The sequence below is a fragment of the Buceros rhinoceros genome, unplaced genomic scaffold (genome assembly GCF_000710305.1).
Source record: "Buceros rhinoceros silvestris isolate BGI_N320 unplaced genomic scaffold, ASM71030v1 scaffold2404, whole genome shotgun sequence".
NCBI lineage: Eukaryota > Metazoa > Chordata > Aves > Bucerotiformes > Bucerotidae > Buceros > Buceros rhinoceros.
The window spans coordinates 12,534-33,191 of record NW_010406309.1 but is presented as its reverse complement, the minus strand read 5'-3'; the positions used below and the strand labels follow the sequence as shown (position 1 = coordinate 33,191).

The window sequence follows — 20,658 nt, the reverse complement described above, 5'->3', positions numbered from 1 at the left end:
ACCCAGCACTTGGCCTTATTGAACCCCATACCATTTGTCTCACTCAGTCCATTGATTCAGCCTGTCCAGATCCCGCTGTAGAGCCTTCCTGCTCTCAAGCAGATCAACATTCCCACCTAACTTAGTGTCACCTGCAAAGTTACTGAGAGCACACTTGATCCCATCCATCCAGATCATTGATAAAGATGTTAAAGAGAACAGGCCTCAACACTGAGCCCTGGGGAACACCACTGGTGACGGGCCACCAACTGGATTGAACTTCATTCACCACCACTCTTTGGGCCTGGCCATCCAGCCAGTTTTCTACCCAGTGAAGCATGCACCCATCCAAGCCATGAGCAGCCAGTTTCTCCAGCTGAACGCTGTAGGAAATAGTGTCAGAAGTTTTACTAAAGTCTAGGTAAGGTCTAGCCCTTCCCCCATCCACTAAGCCAGTCACCTTGTCATAGGAGATCAGGTTAGTCAAGCAGGACCTGCCTTTGATAAACCCGTGCTGACTGGGCCTGATTGCCTGGTTGTCTCGTACATGCTGCGTGATGGCACTCAAGATGATCTGCTCCATAACCTTTCCTGGCACCAAGGTCAGACTGACAGGCCTGTAGTTGCCTGGATCCTCCTTCCAGCCCTTCTTGTAGATGGGCATCACACTTGCTAACCTCCAGCTGACTGGTACCTGCCCAGTTAGCCTGGACTGCTTTATAAATGATGGAAAGTGGCTTGGTGAGCACATCCACCAGCTCCCTCAGTACCCTTGGGTGGATCCCATCCAGCCCCATAGACTTGTGTGTGTGGAAACACTGATGGTTTCCTCTTGAATTATGGGGTTTATTTCTGCTCTCTCTGTCTTTCAGCTCAAGGGGCTGGGCAGTGAGAGAATAACTGGTGCAGAAGGCATTCACTACCTCATCCTTTTTCCTCATCCTGGGTCACAATGTTTTCCCCTGCATCTGTAGAGGATGGGGATTCTCTTTAATTCGCCTTTTGCTGTTAACATATTTATAGAAGTATTTTTAATTGTCTTTTTTGGCAGTGGCCGGATTAAGTTCTGTTGGCTTTGGCTCTTCTGATTTTCTCCCTGTGCAGCTTCCTGAGATCTTTGTAGTCTTCCTGAGTGACCTGCCCCTTCTTTCATAGGCCACAGACTTTTCTTTTCTTCCTGAGTTCTACCCATTAAGCTCTCTGAGCCAGGCCAGTCCTCTACCCTGCCGGCTTGTTTTATGACACACTAGATTGGCTTGTTCTTGCACCTTTAGGATTTTGCTCTTGAAGAATGTCCAGCCTTCCTGGACTGCTTTATCCTTTGGGACTGTCTCCCAAGGGACTCTGTCAACCAGTCTCCAAATCAGGTCAAAGTCTACCCTCCAGAAATCTCTGGTGGTAGTTCTCCTGACCCATCCCACTCTTTACTTCCTCAAGAACTGAAAACTCTTGATCATCTCCCAATCACTGTGTCCAAGACGGCCTCCAATCTTCACATCACCCACAAGTCCTTCTCTGTTTGTGAAGTCTAGCAGGGAACCTTCCCTAGTTGGCTCCCTCACCAGCTGTTGTCAGGAAGTTGTCTTCAACACACTCCAGGAGCCTCCTGGACTGTTTCTTCTCTGTTGTATTATATTTCCAGCAGACATCTGGTAAGTTAAAGATCCCACAAGAAAACTGGTAGTGATTGTGAGCCTTCACCCAGCTGTTTACAGAATATTTCGTCTACGTCCTCATCCTGGCTGGGTGGTCTATTACAGACTGCCTTGTTGGCCTTCCATTTGATTCTTACCCATAAACACTCAACCCTATTGTCATCATCATTATGCTCTAGACAATCAAAACGTTCCCTAACATAAAGGGCCAGTCCAGTGCCTCTCCTTCCTGGCCTGTTCCTTCTGAAGAGTTTGTAGCTGTTGAACGCAGCACTCCAGTTGTACAAATCATCCCACTGTGTTTCTGTGATCACAGAATCATGTAGTTGGAAGAGACCTTTAAGATCATCAAGTCCAACTGTTCACCCTTCACTGCCAGGGTCCCTAAACCATGTCCCTCAGCACCACATCTACGTCTCTTAACCACCTCTAGGGATGGGGACTCCACCACCTCCCTGGGCAGCCTGTTGCAATGCTTCACGTGGCAACTATATCACAGTTTTCCTGTAGTACAATGGCTTCCAGCTCCTCTTGTTTGTTGCACATACTACATGCACTGGTGTAGACACACTTTAGTGGGGCTGTTGGTCCTATCAGCTTTTTGGGTGGAAGAGGCTCGATTCCTGCCTGACCATTCCCAAGCACTACCATGGTTCCTAGCTATCGATATCCCTTGTGTCTATACTAGCTCTTGGCACTTCGTCCCCTACCTCCACTGGTGTGGCAGACCCAAGGAGCTCGCTAGAGCCCTGTCGCACCAGCATTGATGTGCCACTCTCAAGCTTACCTCCAGTGAGCCTGATTTTATCCCTTTGACCCTTCAGTTCTAGTTTAAAGCTCTTCAAGTGAGCCCTGCCAACTCCTGTGCAAAGATCCGTTCCCGTTTGAGAGGGGTGTACCACCGCTGTCATCAGCAGGTCTGGTGTCATGTAAACTGACCCATGGTCAAAAAACCCAAAACTTACCTTTGGTGCTGTGAAGGGATAAAATTGCCTGTCTACCTTACAAGGTGCTCTCTAGCCTTTTGATAAAGGTACTATGTGTTTCTTAAAAGAATAAATTACCATGTTTGTAACAAGCCAGATGAGCTGGATTAGTGCTATTTCGCTATGACTGTCTGTGCAAGATTACTACTGTATTCAGTCAATTTAAACATGTTGACATATGTTGTCTTATGTCTTAGAAATTGTAGCTAAAGCAAGCAGATCAGAAATCCTTCACAAATACATACAGTTAAGGTCTTTACTTTTTCTCCTTTCACAGATGATTCAGCAGCATCAGGAGTGGCTAGAAGACTTGGTTATTAGACTTCTTTGTGTGTTTGCGTTAGACAGATTTGGAGACTTTGTTTCAGATGAAGTAAGTTGTCTGAGTGAACAGGTAATTCAGCAGGCTTCTGCAGGAGAACATTACAGCAGATCAGCCATGCTTTGTCCAGTACTACTGCATGTGCTTGTTGTAACTGCTCACAAATGCTTATTATGAAGTAGCTGATAGGTAAATATCTCCTTGTTTGTATAGGCAGTTTTGGTCATCGGACCCTACTTGTATCGGTTTCTTTCTAAGTCAAATTTCATACAGAATTATCTGGTTTTTTTACTTTATCCTAGGTGGTAGCACCAGTACGTGAGACTTGTGCTCAGACTTTGGGAGTAGTATTGAAACATATGAATGAGACTGGAGTTCATAAAACTGTGGATGTTCTCCTGAAGCTCCTTACACAGGAACAGTGGGAAGTGAGACATGGTGGTCTCCTAGGAATAAAGTACGCTTTGGCAGTACGTCAGGTAATAACCCTCATGACAAATTGCAGAGAGCCTTGGAACAAAAAGCTCTGCTCAAAGGAGAGGATGTGCCTGAACAGTAGGATAGATATGATAAAGCAAGCTTGCTTGCACTGCTGTCTCAAGTGGGTTATAAATTGTGTGACCGTGTTTTTATATTCAGACTGCAGAAATCTGCAGGTACGTAGCAAAGTCGTATTGTTGCAACTTGAGGAGTTACTTGCACAAAACATTGTAAATAGAGGCTATGTTTGCTGGTTTGCATGATCCTTTCAGTGCAAGGTTGACAGAGGTGAGCCCAACAAAATGTTGAGTCTATTTGTGGTGTTACTGTGCAAACACTGAACTTTGTTTACACCAAAACTGAACTGGGTTGCAGTTTATTCAAATTTATTTTACTTCATGAATGGTACCTTTGGAATATTTAGATTATGGTCTTGGACCTGTAGCTTCTGTTTTATATAACAGGCAGGTTTATAGACACACTTAAGAGTACATCTCAGTAGTTTGGGCCATTATATGTTTTTATTAAAAACAACTTTTGATATTTTTGGCAGGACATGATCACCACTTTATTGCCTAAAGTGTTGCCTGCAATAACTGAAGGTCTCCAAGATCTGGATGATGATGTCCGAGCTGTTGCTGCAGCATCTTTAGTACCAGTAGTGGAAAGCTTGGTCCAGCTTCAGTCTCAGAAGGTGACCGAATTGTTTTCTGTCAGTTCTGATTGAAATGTTCACTTTTAGTCTGAGTGAAGAAAATGATGCTTAGAAGCAACACTTGGACTTTTTTGTGATGATAATCTCTTGTGCTTATTTGTGTAGGTGCCTTTTATTCTTAATACCTTGTGGGATGCACTTCTGGAGCTGGATGACTTGACAGCTTCCACAAACAGTATCATGATCCTTCTTTCTTCCCTTCTGACTTATCCTCAAGTCCGCAAATGCAGGTAACTTTTAGATGAGTTTTGCTTCAGTATTGCAGGTTTAACTGTCCAGTTACTTTTGCATTGGAATCATCAAAGCTGCTTTCAAATCAACGTGCCAAGCTGATGCTTGACTTAACTTAGTATTTTAATTTTACTCTTGCTTTTCCTTAAAGCGAAAGTTAGGACAGTGCTTCTATTTTAGTTACCTTAGTAAAATGCAACCAAATAATTAAAAGGTACTAGACATTGTTTATATTTTGACGCACTGCCACCTTCATCTTGGTATTTTAGTGTCTGTCTGCTCCTTGGCGATGAACTCTAAACAGAAGAGCAAACTACATACATTAAAACACATGCATGTACCTCTGGCTGCACTTGAGGTAGATGCTTTACGCATCTTACCTTTCTCATCCTGTATCGCTGTCACTATTGAAGTCAGTTTTTGCCTAAATCCAAAATTAGGAATAGAATTTTGTCATTAATGCCATCTTTAATTCAGCATGTGCTACTTGCATCAGTTAATGTGCAAGTTCATGCAGAGAAGATACAAGCTTGTTCTTAGTTATTTCTAATCTCATAAATGCCTGATAATAAATTTAAAACAAAAGCAAAACCACCCCTTTTTTCTAAAGGGTTGAACAAAGCCCTAAGTATAATTGGGAAAACAAAATAGTAAAAATGCATGCTTGAATCAACTAGTTCTTTATGCCAATAAGGAAGAAAACCCAGTATTTTCCTGAAAGAAGGTACTGACTCAAACTATTTTAAATATTTAAGCTGTAGTAACTTGATCCTTCACTTAAAATCACCAATACTTTTTTAAAAAAACCTTTCTTTTGGATAAAACTTTGTGACTGAGAATAAACCAAATTAACCTGTGGGGGGGTTGTTTGTTTGTTTGTTTTTTTTCCCTGTCACTACCTCTACATCTCCCCTTCATGTACTAGTATTCAGCAGTCACTCACAGTTTTGGTCCCACGTGTGTGGCCGTTCTTGCATCATACTATATCTTCTGTGCGGAAAGCAGCACTGGAGACGTTATTCACACTGCTGTCTACCCAAGACCAGGTAAGAGTTAGAGTTCTCAGTGTTCTACTGTGAAATGTATTGGAATCTGCTTGATTGTACAATACCCTTGTTTCAGAGCTCTTCAACGTGGCTGACTCCAATTCTGCAAGACATGTTGAGGCATATATTTCAATTTTGTATCTTGGAAAGCAACCAAGAAATTCTGGACCTTATTCACAAGGTATTTGCATGACCTATGACCTAGATACACAGTGTTGGTATCCTGTTCTTTCATATCCTCTGCACTTCTGTGCAGATGAAGAATACTGTGTTCATGTTAATTATTTTGTAGTTAGCCTTTGTGATGCTTTACTATAAAGGAGAATAGGATGGTTCCTACAGTTCTTCAGCACGTATATGATCCTGTGTAGTCCACATACAGATTTGTCAGGATTTCCACTATGCTTCTTTCCCAAGGTATGGCTGGAACTGTTAAACAAGGCATCTGTACAGTATGTGGTAGCAGCTGCTTGTCCATGGATGGGAGCCTGGCTTTGCTTAATGATGCAGCCATCTCATTTGCCCATTGACTTAAACATGTTGCTAGAAGTAAAAACCAGATCAAAAGTAAGTGAAATGTGACCTCGCTTAACTGTTCTGGGGAAAGTAGGAAATTAGTTAGCTGTCAATAGGTGTTAGAGGGAATTTGGTGGTGCCTACATACAACTCTAAATGTAACCTATCTTAGAAACCTTAAGTCTGTAGAGCAAAGTAGTTCTTGTCAGGTTACCCATGAGAATTCGAAGTTCTGTCACATAATGTACTTCCTGGGAATACTAAGTCTTTGTTTACCTAGTTCCGTAACATCGTTGTTCCAAAACCTTCTGTTTGCAGGACTAAGTCAAGTCTAAAAGCACTGCATTATTTCTGAAGATGTGCTGAAAGAGGTTTGCTTTTTCCTCTGTGCAGACTCAGTTTATCAGCTATGTGTTGAGTATTAGTTTTAATGTTGTACTGAAGGAACTATACCATGTATTTACTAGGACCATAGAATACTATTAGAGAAAAGTCTGTTGTCCAAGAAATGTTCTGATTTAGTCCAAATTTTGCAGGGTATGATGATTATTGGAAATGTTATGGAATATCAATTCATTTTTTCTATTACAAGCACATTTACTTTAAACCTCTCCCAACTTATTCCATAGGAAAAGGCAGGCGCTAAACTGCGTCAAGGTCAAACCCAGAACAAGGAAGTGATCCAGGAATATATTGCTGGGGCAGACAGCATAGCTGAAGATCCAGCAACCAGGGATTATGTTGTCATGCGAGCTCGGATGATGGCAGCAAAGTCAGTTCACTGGAAATTTGAAAAAATATTTAAAACCAATTTGTCTTTTTTGGTATATAGTGGTTTTTGTCAAAACCTAATTATGTAGACTATTTTTGGCATCTTCATTTTGAGTCATTAGTTGAGTAGTTGTAACACTGAAATGACTGTTCTTTCTCCTTCTGTCAGGTTGCTGGGAGCACTTTGTTGCTGCATTTGTGACCCAGGTGTAAATTCTGTTACTCAAGAAATAAAGCCAGCTGAATCATTAGCTCAGCTACTGCTCTTCCACTTGAATTCTAAATCTGCCTTGCAGAGGATTAGTGTTGCATTAGTAATCTGTGAGTGGGCAGCCTTGCAAAAGGTAGGATGTTTCTGCAGCAAAAATAAATTTTACTTACTATCTTAATCCACAGCTTGTTGTCTGCTGCCTAGCTTGAAATAAAATTTTGAGAAGCTAAAATTTATATTTCTAAATGCGAAAATGTTGATTGTTAGACAATGGAGGAATACATGTCTCGGGAGTTAAACACCAACTGCTGTAACTATGAATCAGTAAAATGTTATCTAAGGTCAGTGCTTCCTTCTAACATGACTGTCTTCCCTCTACTGACAATCACTTTTGGTCAAGTGGCAGACAGAAGGTTTTGTTCATCATCTTTAATATTCTGGTTTAGAAATGTTAATGGTCTCTCTGGATTGTGATTACTCAGAAATACAAATTATGTCTTTTCCTGTTGTAGGAGTGTAGAACTGTGGCCACTTGTGTGCAGCCTCGTTTACTTGGTGTCCTTTCTGAAAGCCTCTATTACGATGAAATTGCTGTTCCTTTTACACGAATGCAGAATGAATGTAAACAACTCATCTCATTGTTAGCTGATGCAAACATTGACATTGGAAACCGAGTAAATTGCAGTGTATTTACAATTGATCAAGCTAATGAGCTGGTAAGTAGAGGCATACTTGCCCTTCCTTCAGATCTGTTCTTGTGTAGAAATACATCTTTGGCATAATTATTACACAGACAGTAACTTTCAGGAATAATGTGGTGACTTTACACATCCTTTATCCTTACATATGATAGATACTTAACACTTCCACTGAAGTGTTTACAGAGTATGCCAAAAATTGAGTAGAATGCAAGGTAGATAACAGAAGAAAAAATTGGCAGTGTTCTGATTCCAGGTGTAGATTCACTACTGAAATCTACACATTAAAAAAAAAAAGCATGTTGGAACTCCTTCAAAACAACTGTCAAAAGACGAGTAAATAAACAGCATAAATACTAGACCTTCTTCTTCTGACCCCCCTCCGGGCATATTCAATTGTTTTGTATTTTTTAATCTGAAAACATCAGTGTTAGATGTGCTAGTAAAAGGTAGCTTTTGTCATGGAAGTCTCTGTAAGCAGAAAGAGAGCTGATAACATTGGGGCAACAAGGTTTTTCTTCCAACCCCAAACTGACCTCTTAAGCAGAGAGAAAGATGAGTATGGACAGATGAGGTAGGATGTAATTAAGAGCTCCTGGGTTTGAGAGCTTGCAAAATAAAAGGGCACTGGTGTTGGGAGGGTTGCCTAGATTTGGGGAGATGAAGGAATGATGATGAATGTGGTGCAACTTGGGGTGGGGAAGAAGGGGGATTAGATCTTGGATGTGTTTGTACGCAACTGGGTTGCTGAGGATAAGAGAAAGTTAAGTTTGTATGATTACAGCCGTGAAGACTGTAGCATGATGGATCTTGAAATTCTCAGGTGGTAGTATTTGTTTGGTGTAATATGCAGGGGCTTAACTTGGAAATCTTAACATATCTTTAGTTATAGATAATTGAGTATATGGGCTGAGGGGATTTTAGCACCTAGTGTGATTATGGCTGCCATCTAAAATGAATAAATTCACAAGGTAAATCCAGACAGAATCATGTGAGCTCATAGTCTGTGAAGTCCAGGAGTTTTCATATAACTCAACTGTTCACTCTTGAGCCTAGTAATAGAGCTGCTTGACCAATGCACGTTTTCTCAAAATATATCCGTTTCAGATTAGAAGACTCATTCCATAACTACTTTCTGTGGTTGTCTTCTACACTCTTTTGAACAACTCAAGTTTTCTTGAAATAGACACTAAGCCTAGTCTACATCGTAGAATGGGTCTTAATGCATTAGGTGAAAAAACCCTGTGCTCCATATTTTTTTGCATCCTTTGGTCATTCCATCCATCAAGGTCATTGTGAGTAGAATTTGAGGTATCAGTAGAATGAAGCAGTACAAGTCTGATAGTTGAAAGACTTGACCTGAATGTGTAAAAGCTGAACACCAACCAAAAAATCTCAGGCTAACTCTCTCCACAGCTGTCATCTTTCCTGTATGTAGGAGTTGTAACTATCCTATCTGTTGAATAAGTTCAGCATTTCCATGATTCCACATTACTTTTAATCTCTTTCCTGTGAAAGATTTAAGAATCAGTAGTCAGCCAGTTGTGGGAGGTTATGGCAAGTCCTGCAGCTACTGTATATGCTGACTTTTTCTTTAGGGTTTTTTTTTTTTATCCCAGCCTCTTTCCTCAAATGAAAATCAGCTTAGAAACAACTTCTTCATGCATGGGATCTTGCACATGCTTTCTGGCCTCTCGTATTCATAGCGTATTCTCTTTTGCTTATGTGTCACATGCTTACGTATTGCCAGAATATCTGGATAATATTTAGCAGACACAGGATGATCTAAATCTGGAGGAGTATGTAAACTCTCTTAGCTTTGGGAATCTAGACTTGAAATGCTCATAACATGCCTGATACTCCTCTTGAGCTGCAGTTCAAGGTACCAGAAACTACATTTTGGAGCATTTCCTGCTATTTGCTGGAAAAATTGAGGTGATAGTAGCTGGTGAAGTGACTTGTTCTGCCATGAAAACCATGGTTTTCAGAGAGTATCTTGTTTTACAGTTAATTAAATGGGTTTGTAACTCTTTTCTTCCTTTTTATTTAGGTTACTTCTGTTTTCAGTGAAGTGACATCATCCTTTACTTTAAATCCTAAAATTCTACAACAGTTGGACAGTAAACGACAACAAGTCCAAATGACAGTTACAGAAACAAATCAAGAATGGCAAGTGTTGCATCTGCGAGTCCATACATTTGCTGCATGTGCAGTTGTGAACTTGCAGCAACTTCCAGAAAAACTGAATCCTGTTATAAAACCCTTAATGGAAGCCATCAAAAAAGAGGAGAATACACTTGTACAAAACTATGTGGCTTCATGCATAGCAAAGTTACTTCAGCAGTGTACATCAAGGTCTCCTTGTCCCAACTCAAAGATTATAAAAAATCTCTGCAACTCCCTCTGTGTGGATCCCCATCTTACCCCACTAGCAGCATGCCCTGCACAGCCGCAGAGTAGCCAGGAAAACTCAAAAGGTATGATATCTAAGACTGCCAGGAGTCATATAATGTGTCTCTGCTTCTCTTTGTACTGCTGAAATGAGTATTTGGGTGAGTCTTGTTTTCAGTGTTTTTAAAATGCCAGCAACAGAGTCTTTTTTATTAGTAATTATTTCACTTAGGTGTCTTAAACTACACACTGTGTGCAACTAATGATGTGTTCTAAGGAAATTTATGTATAAAATACCTTAGTTCCAATGTTCAGTTATTTATTATCCACTTATGATCACATTTCATTTACATGTGTTATGAAGCCTTTCATGGAAATTGAATTCTTAATGACCATGTCCTCCTTCATCTTGGAGGATAACATTCATATCTGATGGAAAGCTGAACTGACTCACGTAAATAGAAATACTAGCAAATCCAGAGATACAGACGGCGCATGTACCATTGTATCGTGATGGAAGTATTGAACTGTTTGTCAAGGATGCAGATCATAAGCTTGTTTAAACTTTAGAACATAATGTGTTGTTTTATATAAAAAAATTTGTGCTAGCTTTTTATATTTGACCGAAGTTTTGTTACTTGTCTTTCTTGCTGAATAAGAATTTATGTGGCAGTGTGCACACTTGGCATGAAAATCTATATCCGTAATTTAACAGATTAACTGTACTTAATTTTTTCTATTTTTGAAGATGATGACACTTGCAGGTTTTTTTAAAGCCTGTTGAGATCTGCAGATGACTTGCAGGTAGCTATTACTTTCATCTCTGTTTTAAACTAGTTTAAATTGTCAGTTATTCTCCCTTGTCCTTTAGGGCCCAACTCTGATAAAGATGGAATGCATCATACAGTTACTAAGCACAGGGGAATTATTACGTTGTACAGACATCAGAAAGCTGCTTTTGCTATCACAAGTCGGCGAGGTCCTACTCCAAAAGCACCAAAAGCCCCAATTGCAGATCTGCCCACTGGCAGTAGTGGAAGCATTCCTACAGAACTTGATGAGGTAAACTTCAAAAACTTGCATTTGCAACTTCCACATCCACCTCTCTCTTCCGTTACTTGGAATTCTCTGGAGTTGGTAACATTCTAATAGGGATGTCCAGGATCTTTTCATGAGTGCTGAGTTGATATAAAATTTTGTGGTGCATGCAGCATATGTTCCATGATGATGATAATTTAAGTCTTCAGTGTGTCATTAAGAAAATTAATAACTCCTGAACTATTTTACATGTAGTGTCAGAGTATGAATATCTCAATATAAATCCATGCAAATGGATTTCCACAAACTGCTGTGACTGTGTCCTGTTACCCGTTGTTAGCATTAGTCATCTTGATGCGCACTGGATCCTCTAAAGCATTAAAACCAGTATTTGATATGTGACTGGCTTTAGGATGCACGTCTGACTTCCACAACTGATATGCTAAGGGGTTTTTTTGTTGCTGTTTTGTTCATAAAAAACTTCAGCATGTTTTAGTAAGATTTTAATCAGGACTGATTCCTAGACAGTGCTGTGGATTTTGTTTTTAATTGTTACAGTGATTTTTATCAATTCCACTTTCTGAGGAGGGTGGGAGCAAGAGAAAGAGCTTAACAAATCAAGTGTTGCTTTGGAGAAGTCTTGCTAGCACGTTACTGTTCTTGGTGTCCCTATAGTGGCAATATCTGAGGTTCTGGAACCGGAACCAGTTGGGAAAAACCTCTTGCTGAAGTGGGCTTGTATTAGCAAAAGCCCAATTCAAAAATTTGTAGGATTTAAATAATCTGTTGTAAAGGATTTTCATTTTTAAATGTATAAAGAATAAAATAACTTATGAAGAAAATAATCAACTGGAAAATGTGGTGTAGTATGAACACAATCAGAACTGAACGCTTAGGTAACAATGGGAGCTTCCTTGAAAGTAATTGTTGTTCTTAAATATATCTGTCCTCACTGCTTTGTTAAATTGTTTAATTCTAGGCTCAGAAACCTTATGTTGTACAAAGAAGAGGAGCTGAATTTGCCTTATCTACTATAGCTAAACATTTTGGAGCTGAAATGGCAACAGGATTGCCACATCTCTGGGATGCTATGGTTGGTTCATTAAGGAACAACATTCACATAAGTAATTTTGGTAATTACACTTCTGATTTAAACTGGGGCAGCTGGTAGGCTGGGGACAGTACGTCAGTCTTAAATTGAACACCTTTTCTGTTTCTAACAGACCGAAAGTCCTTACTGGAAAAAGGAGATGTTCCTGCCCAGGAGCTAGTAAATTCTTTGCAGGTTTTTGAAACAACAGCAGCTTCAATGGATACTCAGCTACATCCTCTGGTAATAATATTCTAAAGCAGCTTATGTATGAAGTAATTCAGTCTGTTCGCTGCTACTGTTTTAAATCTTTGTGAGGCTTCTTTTTAGATGTTTTTCTAATTTTTTTCAAATTATGCTCTTATTCACTTGCTGGCCTGCCTGTGCTGTATCCTAGTCTTGATAAAATGAACACATAGGCTTCTGTCTTCAGCAGTTAAGCTGTTACATTTTAAAGCTGTTTTCCTCGTATGTCCTATAGGATGATAAATTCTGTATTTGTTTATGCAGGTTGTAGAATAAACAATTTAGCCTTGGCCTACCCTTTTCTGAGTGAGATGTGCAAACAAGATTGTGTCCAAAGTTTGAGTTACTGTAATATTTATATTATTGTGTTACATTGAAATCAGCATTTCAACGCTTCTTTATTCTAGTTCCAGGTTTCCTAAATCTGGAGAACAGACTGATAATGTAATACTTCCTCTATGTTAAAGTACAGATAAAAAAGTTGTTATGCTGCATTAAGTGGCTGGCTGAAATGGGTTGACTTCTAATAGTCTGACTATAGTTCTAATAGTTTGTGTGGCCAGAGTCAGGGGAGAAAGTGGAAGTAATAAAGATTGCACAGTTAACTGCCTGACTACTGCATAACAGGCTGAAGGTTGTCAGAAAGGCTCCCTGTGCCTTTCTGGAATGCAAAAATTATGGGAGACTTCAGTTTACTCCCACGTAGACTGAATTTGATTTTTTTTAATTATTTTTTTACCCATTACTCAATATAAAACACTTTGCTTCTTAGATGCAGTAGTAGGCTCTGAACTGTCTATTTCTACCCACAAGAGAGATCCTGGAGTTAGGATAGTTCTGTGAAAATATCAGCTGAATGTAAAATACTGGTTTAGGAAAAAAAAAACTACCCCAAACCAAAACACTAAAACAATAGAAAGTTAAGATGACATCAAAAAGATGACCAGACAGACATCATTATGCCTGCATGTGAACACAGCGTTCAGTACTAGCTTATCTGCAGGACTATATTTCAGAATAATTAGAGTAGCATCGGCAGAGGCATAGAGAAGGGCAATGGGATGATATAATACATGAAAACCCCCTGTGCAGAGAATAAGCAGGCCAGAACTCTGTCTGGAAAGGATGATAAGGAATGGCTGTAGAATTCTGGGCAGATGGAGGAGATACGTATGGAATTGTTTCTTAAGTGTTTTAATAAAATACCAAAGTGATTTTGAGTTAATTTAGCATATGAGATGGAAAGATTATATATACATATACATGTATGTATTTTCTATATATACATGTATATGGTGTGTAGTAAATGTGTAGATTGGTTTTGGAGGTGCTGATACTATATACAGATTAAAAAAAATAGAAAGTCAAAGAGGGCAGAACTGGTTCATTAAAGCTAATATTTAGGCAATTCCATGCTAGAAAAAAATCTGACTATCAGTTTAACATGAAAACTTTTCTGTGCTGATGAAAAAAGACATGTATGTACACATGTACCCCATTGGGAAAATGTGAATTTCCTTCTGGGTGTCTTTCTTGTCACACAGTTGGTAAGTTTCCAACATGGATAATTCACGTGTCTAAACATCGAAGAGTTGAGGGTTCAGTAGGGTTAGGCATAGGATTGAGTCTAAAACAGATTTGCTACCTGGAAAGAATTCTTTAATCTATGTATCTGTATTTTAACAATAAGTCTTTTTTTAATAAAAAGTTATGAGCACTTAGTACTGTATATTTTCAGTGTGAAACACTACCATAATTATCAAGGGTTTCTTTAATTTTGATTTTTACTATAATCCTAATATTTTTAGGCTTGAACTGTATTGGGGAGTAATACTTGTTCAAAATTCAGTTCTCTTTCTTCTAAAAACATTTTTCAGTTTTAAACAATTAGATCTTGTGAAGGAGCCAATTCAGCATTCTTTGGGAGCCGACAGTGACTTTAAAAGACTGTTTACTTCAAAATAATTCGGAAATGTTTTCTTCCCCCACTCTCTTTTATTCAGTTAATACAGCATTTGCCTCATCTCTATATGTGCCTTCAACATCCCAGCACTGCAGTGAGACACATGGCTGCTCGATGTGTAGGTGTTATGAGCAAAATAGCTACCATGGAAACAATGAATATGTTTCTAGAGAAAGTTCTACCGTGGCTGGGAGCAATAGATGACAACACCAAACAAGAAGGTGCAATTGAAGCACTTGCATGTATCCTTACTTGAGTATTCAAAAATCAAGAAATTTCTTTGCAGCTGCATAGTTTGGAGGAACAAAAACTGTTGCCTGAAAAAAATGGGAGGAGCAATGAAATAAAATGTTAAGCTTTAAATGTTAAGTTTTTCTCCTGTAGGCAAGAAGTAGAAGAAACTTTAATTTCCATTGCTTTTATCAAACGAAATTTTGATGGAGATAATAAAGTTTCTCAAGCTGTGGAATTCACTGAGCTAAACTGGGTAAATCAGACCTTTCCTTCTTCCCCACCTTATTGCTTTGTTAGTTGAAATTTTTTTCATCTGAGTGTAATGTATTAATGGCTTTTTCCTATCGAGGTTGAAATCTGCCAGGTGTGTATTGATGTCAGACAGTCCTGAACTGGTAAAAAACCGATTTCCTTAATAACTGATCCAGGTGTAATGGAGCAGCTGGATGTTGGTATTGTTCCATACATTGTTCTTCTAGTGGTTCCAGTTCTGGGTCGAATGAGTGATCAGACAAACAGTGTACGTTTTATGGCCACTCAGTGCTTTGCTACGCTAATTAGACTAATGCCTCTTGAGGTAAGCTCAGGTTCCAAGTATACTGAGTGTGTGAACTGTCCCGTATCCACTTTTTCACAAGCCACAAAGTCCAAGCTTCTGGCTTGTTAGACACTGAATAAATAACTGTTTTATAGATGTTGAGTACATATCAGATAATCAAAGATGTTTCCTTCATAATGTAAAATGAGTAAAATTGGACCTTCTATTAGTAACTTTCTAAATTAATGTTAAAGTATAATTTCTCTTCATAAGAAAGTAATAAAGTAATTTCAACTGTGTACATGAAGTTAAAGTGTGTATTTATTAATTCTGCATGTAAAGGCTGCTTTTGCTCGTTTTAGCTCAAGTTTTAGGAGTTAATGTATGGCTCTCCCTAGATATGTATGGCATTGTGGTTTGGTCAAGAGAAATGCATAAAAAAGCAATACTCATTTAAAGGGGAAAAATGAAATAGTTGCAACAGAAACATTGTGGAGACAAATACATTTACTTATTCCTAGTTCTTAAAATCAAAAAGCCCTACCCCACAGCTTTGGGAGTATTATGATCCAGTAATGTTTAATCAGTACAGATTTGCTTCAGCTTTTCACTCCTGCTGCAGCTTGCATGGCTCAGACATTTTCCAATATTGCACTTCAAGGGGACTACAAGTTGTAAGTAACTTATTTTCACCACTAGATGGTAATAGAAGACAGTTCAGAATTCATTTGCATGTTTCTAATGAGAAAAAAAAAAGTCAGTTCACTGGGTTTGGTATCTTTTTATTATCTCAGGTTTTAATTTAGTATCATAGAACTGTAGAATTTGATAACTGTGTGTCTGCTTTAAATGGAGCTCTTACTTTCTGTGTGCTTACACTGAAATGTTTGAAGAGTTGAAAGTGAGCGAAATAGAAGTTAATTTCTGGCATGCTGCTGTTTGTTCCAATGCCATTCACATCAGTGCCCTTCTTCATAAGTGTCTAAATACAGTCCAGTGGAATACATGTAGCTTAGATTGATTTTTTTTTTAAGCTATTTTAATAGAATTTAGTGGGCAGCTCTTAAAAATGTACAATACTTGTTTTTATTAATTGCATACATACACATGCGCAGTTCATGTTTTCCATAGTTACTTGAGGACTCCCTTAGGACTTCCCTTTCCCGTTAAAGAAGTTCAGTATCAGATATTGAACTATATTACATATGCACACTTAGAAAAAAACTTCGAGTGAAGTAGATTAATAATGAGAGAAAATACCAGTACGGTTGTGGGACAGTCTTTTGAATGCTAGCAGTGTAGAGGGGTTGGAGTATGCCAGTGGAAAGAACAGGTGGTAGATTGATAGGGACTAGGGAATGTGCTTAATGAGGTAGTATTTTATTAAGGAATTCTTTTTTGAAGTCAAAGTAACTTTATTACCAAGTTTTCATAGACAAAGTTTCACATGTGCTTTGTGAGGGGGGAAAAAACTTTATGGAGTGGTGTTCTGCTTTTTTAAATGGGAAAAGTTTTTAGGGTAGTCTTGCAGATATTTCATAAGAAACTCTTAAATTTTCACTTGTTATAGTAGTATTTAAAACAAAACAAACCTTTAAACTCTTTCAATTTCATGTCCCTGAAGCGTGGCTTAGTTCTGTAAAAAAAACAGTCTATCTAGTCTTTTGTGTGTATTGCATTTTATATACTGCCTAAAATGCAAGACCTGAATTCAGCTGCAGGATAAGTAAAAGCGATAGAGGTCTGACTAAGCTGGGAATTTCTAATCTGTATTTTTGTGTTGGTTTCTGATCGTGAGGAATTGGAAACAGTAGCAATGAATGAGTTGGGAGAACTTGTCTATGCTCGGTTTCCTGTATCTTTATTCTCAATTTCATTATTCATTCAACCATAAGAAGGAAAATACAACTGAGAGAAGGATTGTAAGATAGTGGTTCAACTTAATCCATCCTGGTTTACTGATAAGCAAACATGCTTCAAGTTGACAATATGTTTGAACAAAATTAACTGGCATAGTATGCACACTTCGGACATGTTCTTTTGAAAGGGAGGGTAGGAAGAGCAGCTGAACAAGTAGGCTGTGGTCTGTGTTTATGTACATAGTTAAAATACCTTATTGGAACACTTCTAACATCTGAAATCTGGGTTAATTTTCTCCCTTCCTTATTAACCACATGTACAGTGGAATTATTTGATAAAGTTTTTCTTCTCGGCCAGGAGCCCCTACCTAAGTGATGAGTAACTTGGGTGTTGAAGTAAAGGTAACTAAAGATGGACATGGCCCAGAATACTGGAATGACAGATGTCATGTTGGAAAATACTGGTGGTTCTTTTGGTGCTGTATGTTGTTAGCAAGCAAGAATGTCTGAGCATATTTGGTCCCAGATAGCTTCTTTGGGCATCGGGCCTGGTATGGAAGTACTTAGGAAGCCAAGGTCTGCTGCTACAAACCTGGAGGGATTTGTTTTTTCTTTTTCCCAGTAGTTTCAAACTGCTTGAAGTCATCCTATGGATTTTAGTATCACTTTAGATCTAATTATACTAACATCTGTAGGAGAAAAATCCATCTAACTTCGGACAGTGAATTGTGGCTAGGGAGAAATGGGTGTCAAAGGATTCTGTAGCCAGCCAGGTAAACTCTCTGACTAGAAAACCTACAAGCATGACCAGGATTTCCACTTTTCTGTGTGATGGTATCAAGCTTTTCAGTGTGTCCTTCGGGGCGGAGTTTGTCTCTTGCATCCTACATCCCTGGATTAGTTGATATGCAAGGTACCAAACAAGTGTAGCACTGAGTTAAGATTTATACAGTTGAGGAGATTGCAGATCTTTGTCTTCGGTTTGTTTAAAATGTCTAAGCTAGTATGCGGTCTTATTATCTGTGTGAGATTTAAGTACTGTAGCCCTTACATTACTGCTTTAAAAATATTATCGTAGGCTGGTATACCAGATCCACCAAACATGTCTGAAGAGTTAATTCAAATGAAAGCTAAAGAACGTCACTTTCTGGAACAATTACTGGATGGAAAAAAACGGGAAAACTATAAAATTCCAGTACCAATCAAAGCAGAGCTCAGAAAGTATCAGCAGGTAACAGCTTATACTTTGACCTTAAAAGAGCAGTACGTTCCAGTCTCATGTGATTTTATGGAAGGGTAGGAGTTGTCAGTGTGCTGTGGTTTTTGCTTGTCATTTTTGGGGAGTTTTCTGTTTTATTTTTTTCTGTGCAGTGTGTACCTTGGACTCTTGAGTAAGGAAGAGCAAGTTAAGTAAAGCACCTACACTGTTTTTCTTTTAATGATTCTTCCCCTCTGCCCCCCTCCTCCCCAGATTCTACCATTTTTCTCATGGATTAGCCAATGGGCTGTGCCTTGCTTAGGCTGACTGTGGCAGCTCACCACTGCAAAGCCAGGCCTAGTCTTGTTTGGCCTCTTACGTTTCTTCCTTTATTCCCCTGTGCTCTGAGAGATGAGCTGTAGCCCCTGCATTTATGGAGGGAAACAAGCTCATAATTTAGCAGTGTTGGATGATAGAACAAACAGGTGTTTGAAATGAAGCTTAACTAGCCAAAAGCCGATTTGTACTTCTGAAGCACTCTATTTTGTGATTTCAGGATGGAGTGAACTGGCTAGCATTTCTCAATAAATACAAACTTCATGGAATTCTTTGTGATGACATGGGTTTAGGAAAAACTTTGCAATCCATTTGCATTCTTGCAGGTGATCATTGCCTCAGGTAAGCTTAAACGAGTAACATTAAAGACTTCGATAAGTTTTACCTACAGTAATGACTCTGGACGTAGTCCTGGCCAACTGACTGTATGGAGGTGGCCCTGTTTTGAGCAGGGGGGTTGGACCAGATGACCTCCAGAGGTCACTTCCAACCTCAACTGTTCTTTGAAAAGCAATTTTTTCAAACTTGTTTTGATATTTTTAAAGGGCTCAGGAATATGCAAGAACAAAACTAGTGGACAGTGTTCCTCTTCCCTCCTTGGTGGTGTGCCCTCCTACGCTCACAGGACACTGGGTAGATGAAGTGGGCAAATTTTGCTCAAAAGAATATCTTAATCCTTTGCACTATACAGGACCTCCTACTGAGAGAGCAAGGTAACATATTTTGCATTTATGACTTGGGTAGGATAAAATATGCAGAATTCTGCAATTCACCTTACTATTACTACTGAAGCATAGTTTGTGGCCGTGGCTGAAATGACAACGTATGTAAGGAGCAATTTAGTTATGATGTCCCCTTTTTTCTTAAGATTACAACACCAGGTGAAGAGACACAATCTCATAGTGGCTTCCTATGATGTTGTAAGAAATGACATTGACTTCTTCAGGTGAGAATTGGTTTGTTTTCTGAAGTTTTTGATAGCTTAGAAATTTAAATGCTACTGAAGTCACCTTCTTTTTTTCTAGAAATATTAAGTTTAATTACTGCATTCTTGATGAAGGCCATGTAATAAAAAATGGAAAAACAAAGTTGTCAAAAGCAGTAAAACAGCTGACTGCCAACTACAGGATAATTCTTTCTGGGACACCAATCCAGGTAACTGCTTTTCTTTTTTCCTAAGGATTTGGGTGTGTAGTGGAAAACAAGTAAAAAAGTTCTATTCTGCAGTCTGTTTTATTAGAGTTATCTGTCTCAAAGTATATGTTGTAAAAAAGCCTTTCATTGCTAAATGCTTGAACCTACATATTTTTTCCTTTTCCAGTATACCCACATATAGGACAATGGGTGCAGGGTCTGTGGTAGTACTAATGGGGCTCAAAAGTTGGCAGTGAGATGTTCTCTACTGCTTGTTCTTTAAGGAGCCACCGTGGAAGGGGAGAGAGCATTTCCTTATGGCTCTAGTGAAATTAGCAAGAAACAGCTATGAGAACTCCAGATTTGGGGCTTTGTTCTAATGACTTGTGTGTGGAGCATGTGTCTTGGCGTCTCCTGGGTTTTGTTGTCCAGAAGAACTGAGGGGGTGGTTTAAGACATCAGACACAGTAGAAAGTCCCATTTTTATATGTTGAAGTGCACATACAGGTCTTTCTGTAACTTAGGTTCATGAAAAGGCCACCAAGTTCCAGTAGCTCAAAAGCGTATTGCAGTATTACATTAGCAGTGTTTTATAAGCAGTGTTAAATACGTATGGAAATGTTTCTGGTAACTTGTAACAATTAATTCCTTTTGAAAATAATTTAACCAATGTTTCTTTTATGTTCAGAACAACGTCTTAGAGTTGTGGTCGTTGTTTGACTTCCTTATGCCAGGATTTTTGGGTACTGAACGCCAGTTTGCAGCTCGTTATGGCAAACCTATACTGGCAAGTAGAGATGCCCGAAGCTCCAGTCGAGAACAAGAGGCTGGTAAGGATCAAAAGTTTAATCTGAGTTTTCTCGTTTTCTTTCTTTAAACGAGAACAACTAGTGAAAAGACAGTGTAGTCAGTTCCAACACAAGAGACTGGGGGGTTAAATGTTCTGAAACTTTAAAGTACTGTTTGTTTCCTTCCCTAGGGGTTCTTGCAATGGAGGCACTGCACCGCCAAGTTCTGCCAT

General features: G+C 38.9%; 1 protein-coding gene across 1 annotated transcript in view; it reads left to right on the top strand.

The window, feature by feature from the left end:
- Positions 1-1,253: 1,253 nt before the first annotated feature.
- Positions 1,254-20,658, top strand: part of BTAF1 (BTAF1 RNA polymerase II, B-TFIID transcription factor-associated, 170kDa) — a gene marked incomplete at its 5' end in the record, with an annotated part of 23,834 nt that continues 4,429 nt past the window's right edge. The window contains 24 exons of the mRNA XM_010134018.1: positions 1,254-1,496; positions 2,898-2,993; positions 3,245-3,421; positions 3,976-4,116; positions 4,243-4,367; positions 5,294-5,414; positions 5,491-5,595; positions 5,832-5,981; positions 6,560-6,702; positions 6,871-7,045; positions 7,425-7,628; positions 9,661-10,087; positions 10,873-11,063; positions 12,019-12,172; positions 12,263-12,372; positions 14,379-14,580; positions 15,001-15,149; positions 18,048-18,200; positions 18,724-18,845; positions 19,049-19,216; positions 19,372-19,449; positions 19,529-19,658; positions 20,326-20,467; positions 20,617-20,656. Coding sequence (XP_010132320.1) covers positions 1,254-1,496; positions 2,898-2,993; positions 3,245-3,421; positions 3,976-4,116; positions 4,243-4,367; positions 5,294-5,414; positions 5,491-5,595; positions 5,832-5,981; positions 6,560-6,702; positions 6,871-7,045; positions 7,425-7,628; positions 9,661-10,087; positions 10,873-11,063; positions 12,019-12,172; positions 12,263-12,372; positions 14,379-14,580; positions 15,001-15,149; positions 18,048-18,200; positions 18,724-18,845; positions 19,049-19,216; positions 19,372-19,449; positions 19,529-19,658; positions 20,326-20,467; positions 20,617-20,656 — 3,746 coding nt within the window. The remainder of the gene's footprint in view (positions 1,497-2,897; positions 2,994-3,244; positions 3,422-3,975; positions 4,117-4,242; positions 4,368-5,293; positions 5,415-5,490; positions 5,596-5,831; positions 5,982-6,559; positions 6,703-6,870; positions 7,046-7,424; positions 7,629-9,660; positions 10,088-10,872; positions 11,064-12,018; positions 12,173-12,262; positions 12,373-14,378; positions 14,581-15,000; positions 15,150-18,047; positions 18,201-18,723; positions 18,846-19,048; positions 19,217-19,371; positions 19,450-19,528; positions 19,659-20,325; positions 20,468-20,616; positions 20,657-20,658) is intronic.